The 8,558-nt window shown below is 41.8% G+C and overlaps 1 protein-coding gene across 6 annotated transcripts in view; it reads left to right on the top strand.

Annotated features, from left to right (window-relative positions):
• Positions 1 to 2,387: 2,387 nt before the first annotated feature.
• The window catches only part of CPSF6 (cleavage and polyadenylation specific factor 6), a 31,135-nt gene continuing 24,964 nt past the window's right edge, over positions 2,388 to 8,558 (top strand). For all 6 annotated transcript variants that reach the window (XR_008437055.1, XM_053977241.1, XM_053977240.1 and 3 more), the window contains exon 1: positions 2,388 to 2,514. Coding sequence is in view for 5 of the 6 variants with exons in the window: in XM_053977241.1 (XP_053833216.1) it covers positions 2,455 to 2,514 (60 nt within the window). In the remaining variant the exon portion in view is untranslated. The remainder of the gene's footprint in view (positions 2,515 to 8,558) is intronic.

The raw sequence follows: 8,558 nt of genomic DNA, 5'->3' as shown, positions 1-8,558 counted from the left end.
TCTAGCAAGTCAAACTATTAAAAAAGGCTCCAAAGTGGAAAAGCCCCCTGAGCATGCAACAGCATACGGGGGTCCAAGGGCTTCACTGATCATCCTTCGTTATCACAGCGAGCAAAGCAGAGGCTGATGTCTTTTCCTGCCTCTTCAAAGGCCCCACATGAGATCGTTCAAATGCTAGTGGTAATCCCTGAGGTGGTGTTGCCCTGTTCTTTTGAGAATTTTAAAGTTCTTCTAAAGGTTCCTATGCCTTCTGATATTTACATATTTCAACTGAGTTTTCTCACACAGGTTCATGTAAATAATGATTATTTTGCATTCTTCTTTGTGGGTGGGGAGAATTGATGGACTGTTGGTTTGACCAGTGTGGTTGGAGAGGTGGCAGTTTCACCCTCCAATCCACTGTCACTTTTGCTATTGTATATATACTGGAGTCAGAAAATAAAGTTGCCTTTTTGGGTTCTTTTTCTTTCCTTTCACATCTAGGCTGCTTCTGTGAGTTATTTCGTGTTGCAGTGTGACAAGGTGGTTCTGATGACTTTTTCATTCATATTTTATTTCCTCTCCCTTTTAAACTATCTATGGATAATACTCAGATGCATATAAAATATTAAATTGCACACCTAGTATCTGCTGTTATTTTTTAATCTGATCATTAGGATAGCAAGGCTTAGGTTGTCTTGATTTCATCTACTTTATTTAGCATGGCCAGAAGTGGTAACTGTCACAGTGCTTCACTTTACTCTCTAGAAGACTAGTTACGAAATCAGTTCACCATTAGGGAAGTATGTGAACCCAATTAGATCTCAATACTTTCACAGTATCTGTATGGACTGTGAGAAATCCAGAAGAGTGGATTCTCCTTGCAAAACCAATCAATCATTTCATTCACCAGCAATTTGTGCAGTCATAGATGTGAACATGTACTTTTAACCTGTGATCAAATGTAGTAGTGTAAATCATAATTGCAAACAACATTAGAAGTTCAATAAAGATGTCTTGTTTGTTTGTTCCTAACTACCACCTCTAAAATGTTTTGGTGGTTTTTTTTTTTTTGGTTTTTTTTTTTTTTTTTTTTTTTTTTTTTTTTTAACCAAAGGGCTCACAGTCTGCTAGTTAGTTTAACCTGGAAACTCCAATAAAAATCCCTTAAATATAGTATTGCTGTCTTCTGGAATTAACAGCAGGAATGACACAGGATCTGCAGCTGAAAAATTTATCGTCACCAGTTGGATAACACCACCAGGAATAACCTAAGCATCTCCATACCTGAAATCTATCTAGACTGTCAGCAGGTGTGCTCCACAATATATGCCTTGTTTTGGATCTCTGATTTTTTAGCTATTTTTGGTCTATTCATATTTCTTTCCCATGAGCACTTCAGTGTGAGATTACAAGATAGACAGGGATGATCTGCACACAGGTCCAGGACCAAGATGAAGTCAGTACACTTTGGATGCCGATCCAAACACTGTGAAGTACTCCCAGTCATGAAACAAGAAACTTGAGTCAAGCTAAAAATAATATTTTTATTCATTGCAATGATGTTTTTACATTATTTTAATTCAGTCTGAGAAGCACAGGCTTCTTATTGTCAGCTTGTGACAAAGTAAAAAAAGCAGGTTTATTTTTGGATGTGGAACATAATGTACAAAGCCGAACATAACCTATTATGTAGAGCATTATGTGCACTGTGCTTCATATACCAGGAAATGCTATTTCTAAAAATCACCTGGTGCTTAAACATGGATCTGGATAACAGAACATTCATTCAAAATTAATTTGAAGCTGTCTTGTAACCCTAGCAGTTCTGAATGCACAACAAAAACAAACAAAAACCCTAACACCATAAAAAAGAACACCGCTTGATTTGACACTAATTATCTTCATTTTATGACGTTAAAAAGAGTGCTCTACAGTAGCACAGTAGAGCCCTGGCTAAACGCAGTTCTGCGTGTGTCTGTTTTGTCCTTTCTGCACATTTTACTGCGCTCCGGAGCCCAGCGCGCCCCTGCTCTGAAGACGCAGCACGGGGCTCATTTTTCAGCCGATAATTACTGTCCTTGGCTGTTGAGCACCAACGCGCTGTGACTGTGCCGGAGCTCCCTTCCTCGGAGCGCGGCAGTGCGGCACAAGAGCGTGCGCCCCGCAGCGCCGACACGGACCTCACCGCCCGGCACGGCACAGCTCAGCACAGCTCACAGGCCCGCAGAGCAGAGCAGAGCAGAGCAGGGCCGGGCCGGGCAGAAGCGTAACGCGGCCCCGGCGGGCGAGGAGCGCCCGGGGCGGGGCGGGGCCGGGCGGGGCGGGGCGGGAGGAGAGACCCGGCGCCCGCCGCCGGCGGAAACCCCGCCGCGCCGCCGCGGAAGTGACGCCGCGCTCCGCCTACCCGCTCCCTCCCCCTCCCGGCGGCGGCTCGGGAGCCGGGCGCGGCTGGCGGCGGCCCCGGGTGGGACCATGGCGGACGGCGTGGACCACATCGACATCTACGCCGATGTGGGCGAGGAGTTCAACCAGGTACGCGCGGCCGGCGGGCGCAGCCTCTCCACTCTGCTCCCCCTCCTTCGCCCGCCTTCGTAGCCGCGCCGCCTGCAGGGCCCTCAGCGCGGCGGCCGCGCCGCCGCCATTGTTCGGGCGCTCCCGCCGCCGCCGAGCGCGGGGCTGCGCGGGGCCGGGGCGGGCGCGGCCTCACGCCCGGGCCGCGGGTGCCGGCGGCGGGCCCGGCTGGGCGGGGAGCGCGCCTGGCGCTGAGAGGCGGCTGCTGCCAGCGGGCTGGACGCGCCGGGGGCGAGCGCCTTCCTTCCTTCCTTCCTTCCTTCCCTCGCTTTTCCGCTTCTTACCAGCCTTCCTCCCTCTCTGCCTTTCCTTCTCAGGGGCCGCTCCAGAGGGCTCTCCCGTGCCGGCTCGGCGGACGGGACCCTCCCGGATGCGGCGGGGAGAGCGGCCCCTTCCCGCCGACGGCGGAGGGGAAGCGCTGCCATTGTTCGCAGATGAATCAAAAAGCCGCCGAGCGGTGGCTGTTTTTCGGCCGCGCTTTGCGGGGGAGGCGGAACTAGTGCGGCTTTATTCTGCAGCACTGGAGAGAGTACCCAGCTTTTTATATTTTCTTTTTTTTTTGCTTGTTTTTCTTGCTCGTTATTATCTTCAATTTTAAAAACTGGTACAAGCCTTTTTTAGAGGACGAGCTCATATTTTGTTGAGGAACTATAGATGAAATAAACAACTTCTCTGGATTATAAGTAGTCCACTTTTCTAGGTTGTTTTTTTTAGGTTTTTTTTTGTTTTCACTCTCATCTTTACCAAATAGCCGTGTGCCAACTTTCTTACCGAAACGTGATGTTTGTATCAGTTTTGCAAGCCATCTGTCCTGTTAGCGAGTGCTGCACTTCTCCAGGTTGAGTTGCCCCAGATTGCTTTGTTCCTGCCCTAGAGCATCAAATAACCAGGAACAACTGCACTTACGCGCACTTACGGGGCCCAGCTGTATGCCAGCTTGCCCTACAGAGAACTGGGAAATAAACAATGGCTTTGGAATTCACAGGAAATATGTAACTTTCTCAGCAACTGGTAGCTTTCTCAGAAGACTGTGTCTTCAGATATCGATTAATACAGTAATTCTAAGTATTAATAATCTCATAAAGGTATACTATGAAAGAATGCCATACTAAAAGGAGATGATGAAAAGCGCTGATTTGCTCTTAGTTTGTTTGTATGTGAAGGCTTCTCCCTTACAGTTGAAGACCCACTATATGAATTTAAACAGGAATGAGCCCTGGGACAGGCACCATTCAGCAGAAGAGTACATTTTTTGAGGTTCTGTGATAACTTGAATTTGGTTTAATCAATTCTAGATAAAACTGATAACAAAACAGATTTTTCAGGGAAAAAAATGTCACTTGAATCTGGTAGTGTTTGTGTAAATTCATGTGTGCAGAAGGCCTCAGAGTAGAATAGTTACGTGCTGTAAGTATAGTGTAAAGAGAGAGTGCTGGAACAAAAGTGATGGGGATGATCTGTTTCACTCACACGGTCCTGGTCTACCCAGGTCTCAGGTCATCATTACTGTTGATATTCTGTATAACCATGGTGGTACGAATGAAAAGTCTTGTGATAATTTAGTTTAGCTTAATCCAGCAGGCAGGGAGTCCTTTAGCTTTTTTCACTGTATTCACCTCAGTTGCTTCCCTCTTGGGTTTGCATTTCTGCAGTCTGTTGTTTCAGTTCATAAATCTTGCAAAATATAGGGCAGAAAGGTGAGAAGAGGCTACTGCCCTTTTTCCATCAGTTTGAATTTGGGGGTTTTGTTTGTTTGTTTGTTTTAGGGGGTTTTCTTCTGTGTTTTTGACTGTGTCACACACCCCCAAAAATTGTTCTTTGTTCTTTTCCAAATTTAATTTCTGTGACTTTCTATTTAAAGTAATATTGTTGAACTGAGTGAGTCTTGAGACAATATAAGTTTTCCTTTTGTAACATTGTGAGAGATTGATGCCTCTGCACTTTGCCATTTCCTTCTGTCATATGTGAAAGAAGGCAAGTTGTATTAGTTACTGCCTCTTAATTCTGTCATCATTGAGAAAAGGTGCGTAGAAACTTTTATTCATGAAGTGCTGTTCCTGATTTGAAGCTGACAGCTTAAATGGATAATATAGAACATAGTTCTGTGGATGTGTGAAGATGACAATTAAAAATGCTTTAGGGAGAAAGTGATTTGCATTATTAATTTGGTTATATAGAGAGCATTTTACAAACACCATATTTGTAAAATAAATTGTCGTTATCTGTTAAATGAACTTGATTTTTGATTTTATTGTTCTACATTAATGTGATTTACTAATATTTTTAAAATTGGAGTATAGAAACCCTTTCCACTGGTTTTGGCAGGGACTGAAAAATGTACTGTGGAGCTTGCTGTTCTTCTGTATGCATTACATAACTGTATTTATACCCAAGCTGGGACAAGACTTGTGTTTGCATCTGGAGTTAACCCTTCATTTAGGACTTAGTTACTGGATAAACTTCCCTTGGTTGTTTTGTCTTGTTCTACACCTCAAGGTACTCATCCTTGAGGCTATTCTGGGATTTTTTTAATGCCGTTTTTCCAAGTAGGTGGAGGGTAAGGTTGTTCTGCTTGATTAGTGCTAAATGAACCATAGGTTATAAAGGTGAAATAAAGACCACAGAGCCATGGGGTTTACAAGCTGGCTAAGATGGATGACAGCTGTAAACTGTCTTGGGTTGTATTTAGTGTTGGTTACAATGAGCTGACTAACTTGATATCAGGTCTTTTGAGTGAAAATGCATCTTTCCTATTCCAGCTGAAGCTCATTGTCTGTAAGTGTTGCCTCTTACTCTTTTATTAACTTGTTGTTCATCAAAATAATATTTTTGTCCTTGGGCTAACAGCTTTAGTCAATTTGTCTCTGACCAATTACATTTTTGTTTAAATTGTGGTTTCTTTTTTTTCTCTTGGAGACCTTGGTTGAATAATTTTTCATTTTTTTCTTCTGACTTCCCCATCCATCAGTCTTATCTATTTATTTAAAGTCTCATTTTGAGATGATAGCCTCATAAATGTAGTACTTCCTGCATCCATTGCTTGTGCCCTGTTAGAAATAGGTATTGCATGGAATATTTTACCTTAAGCATCTCCCTACATGTTACACATCTTGCTCTTCAGGAGAGGCAGGTCTGTGATGCTTGTTAGAACTGTTACCTGCATACAAATAGCTGGGGATGGCATTCTCTCAAGGGTAGAAGACCCTCAGTAAGTTCGGAGTGCTTTAGGAAATATTAGGGTGTGATTTTATACACAAAACCCTAGAATATTGCTGTGTGGTACAGAGATTATAAGGAGCTTGTGATGGAGGCCAGTTTGGGTCTGACTTGAGGCTGCCTGCCAGTTTGGCCAGCAAACTGGGTTTCTTTTTTATGGTCATGAAAATTTGACCATGTGTTATCAAGTTCCCTGATGCTCTGATCAGCTTTGCATTTTCATGCTTGGAGGGTTTTTTTCCACATGTGCTCATGCATGTAGTTAAACAGTAAAAACTTTTATTATATGCATATATACATGTAAAAATCTTTCTGGTCAGAAAGAGGATGCAAAAGAATTTAAGCATATCATATTTTAATGCTGTGGAAAAGGTGCTTGCTTTGTTTGTACTCTTAATGAGTAAACTTGGATAGTTGAACTGTGGATATGTCTAAACATGCCTGTAGTTTTCTGTTTTGATATTTAAATGCTAACAAATCAGGGATGAAAGACTTTTCACTTTGTATTTTGTAGCTGGGTAATAAATCTGATTTAGATGGAATAAGTAGTTTAGAGGCTAATTGTCTGAAAGCTACAGTATCTTAGGAATGTGTTAGTTACTGTCTTGACTTCAGATCTGAAACACAAAGGATTTTTTTTTTGTGTGTGTGATAAATAATAAAAGCTAGCATTTAGTGGCCAGTTAAAGCCAGTTATTAAGAACAGCCTTTATATCAGAAAGAGAGATGTCTTATCATGGGAGGGGATGGACACATTGTGGTAAAATGAATTGCTACTCAGTGGGGCTGTCCTGGTCAGAAAAAACATAAGCTGACAGACCTGCATGTGTTATAAAATATGTCCACAATATGTGATGGCATATACGTATTGTCAGTTCTGCTGAAATGGGCCCTGGGAAGACGTAACTTTTGTATATTGGTAAATAACAAACTCCAGAAAAACTTCAGACCTTCTTATCTGGCACCTCTTCACTTTGTTTTAATGTGAACAGTGATATGTATGTTTAGTTTGTATTTTTGACTACTTGTGAATGTTTAGTTATTTTTTTGTAACTCTGTAATTATTCTGTAATTTTTAGTTACAAGGGATCGGGTTGCTTAAATTTTAGTGCTGTGCCATTTAGAGCCAAGAGCATTTGGGCCTGTAGAGTAAACATGAATCCTATGGTCTAACAAACTTGTCCACTTCTGCCATAGAGAGTTTGCTATCTCAGAAGTATCAAAGACCCCCTTTTTTGTTAATGTTCCTTTTTGTATGTTCAGACAGGTAATCAAGACCAGAAAGATTTTTGTTTATGTCTTTGTTATTCTTCAGAACCTACAAATTTATTTAAGTGTGGATACTAACATGTGTTTAGAGTTTTTGACCACAAATATGGTAACTTGAGTGAAAAAAACCAGTAAGGGGGAAGCTGGATAATTTAGTTTTTATATTTTTTTCCCCAGAAGGAACAGTAAATATTTTTCATGAAACATTATTTACCTTGATTTTTTAAATGTGTTTTTTTCAGGATGTAAGTTAGTGTTTAACTCTTAAATTGGACAAAGGTCTGCAGAAAAAGCAGGTCTAACAGACATATGGACACCTTAAAGAAATTTTACATTACAAAAACAAAAGCCATTTCTGAAACAGCACTTGTAAAGGAAGTAAGTGGTTCTCTGCAGCTCAAAGGAGCATGACCACTAAGTTCCAAATAAGAAATAACATGATAAGTTTGTCCCTCCTGGACACGAAGTTCATTGTGTTTATGGCTTTCATATGAGAATGTTTCACCCAATAGCACCTATTAGCACAGAATGTGGAATTTCAATCCTGATTTTATGATAAAGTATTTCAGACTGTAGTCTTGTTAAAACATAGACTTTGGAAATGCATTGCTGTCTGATTCGGTTTTAGAGGGGGCCAGAACAGCATGTTGTTTCTTAGCATGTTTATCTGCAAGATTGTGAGTTATAATAATTGAGAAGAAATAATTTCTCTTCATGCATGATGTCCTTGTACCTAAGGAAGCTGGAAGAGTTCAAAACTGGTTCCTGATGCAGGCAGAGCATTTGTTTAAATAACTGAGACTAGAGAAGTAACACTTCCTGTACTTTTTTTCCTCTTCTGCATCTGGGAAGGAAGGGTGTGTTTAGGTAAGTTTCCACAGAACACAGATGAAGAAGAAAGGGTTGTTGGATCTTCTGCAACATCCACCAGGACACCTCGCTTCTGTTTACACTTGGAGTTGCTGGTTCAGATCATTCTTAATCATTGAAGCACACACCTTGCTGACATATTGGTAACTGAATGAATTCCATGCTGGATGCAAAACCAGCATGATGTGAGAAGAAATTCTAGTGAACAACATCAGGTTTTCTCTTGTGTCTTTATTTATTTAAATTAAGACACTGGTGCTATTGGGCCTGCCCTGCCCCACTCTCAATTACATGTGGACTCTGCTGCCTTAATAATTCTCTCTCCACTGATGGAGACCTGAAAGCCTGTGTGATACAAACGATCTGCTTCAGAGGAGTTGCTTGTTGCTAGGAGAGTGCAGCAGAGCTGTGGACTGCTGCCCACTCTGTGTTTTGGCAATGCTGACCTCAGAGAGGTAGGTTAGTGTACATATATCTGCTGTAGGTTTGGTGATTGTGTTTTTGCATCTATCTACCAAGACTAAATTCTACTTCCCTGAAGTAATTCATATGCATAGATGACTAGAGTTACTGCACATTTAGCAGAGGACTTCCTTAATTGCCTTGTGACATCAACCTTAATCTAGCTGTAAGATGTCATGTTTAGGCCT

This window comes from Vidua macroura, chromosome 5 (genome assembly GCF_024509145.1).
Source record: "Vidua macroura isolate BioBank_ID:100142 chromosome 5, ASM2450914v1, whole genome shotgun sequence".
In the NCBI taxonomy this organism is placed as follows: domain Eukaryota; kingdom Metazoa; phylum Chordata; class Aves; order Passeriformes; family Viduidae; genus Vidua; species Vidua macroura.
The sequence above is the reverse complement of the archived record's forward strand: the minus strand, read 5'-3'. Positions and strand labels throughout refer to the sequence as shown.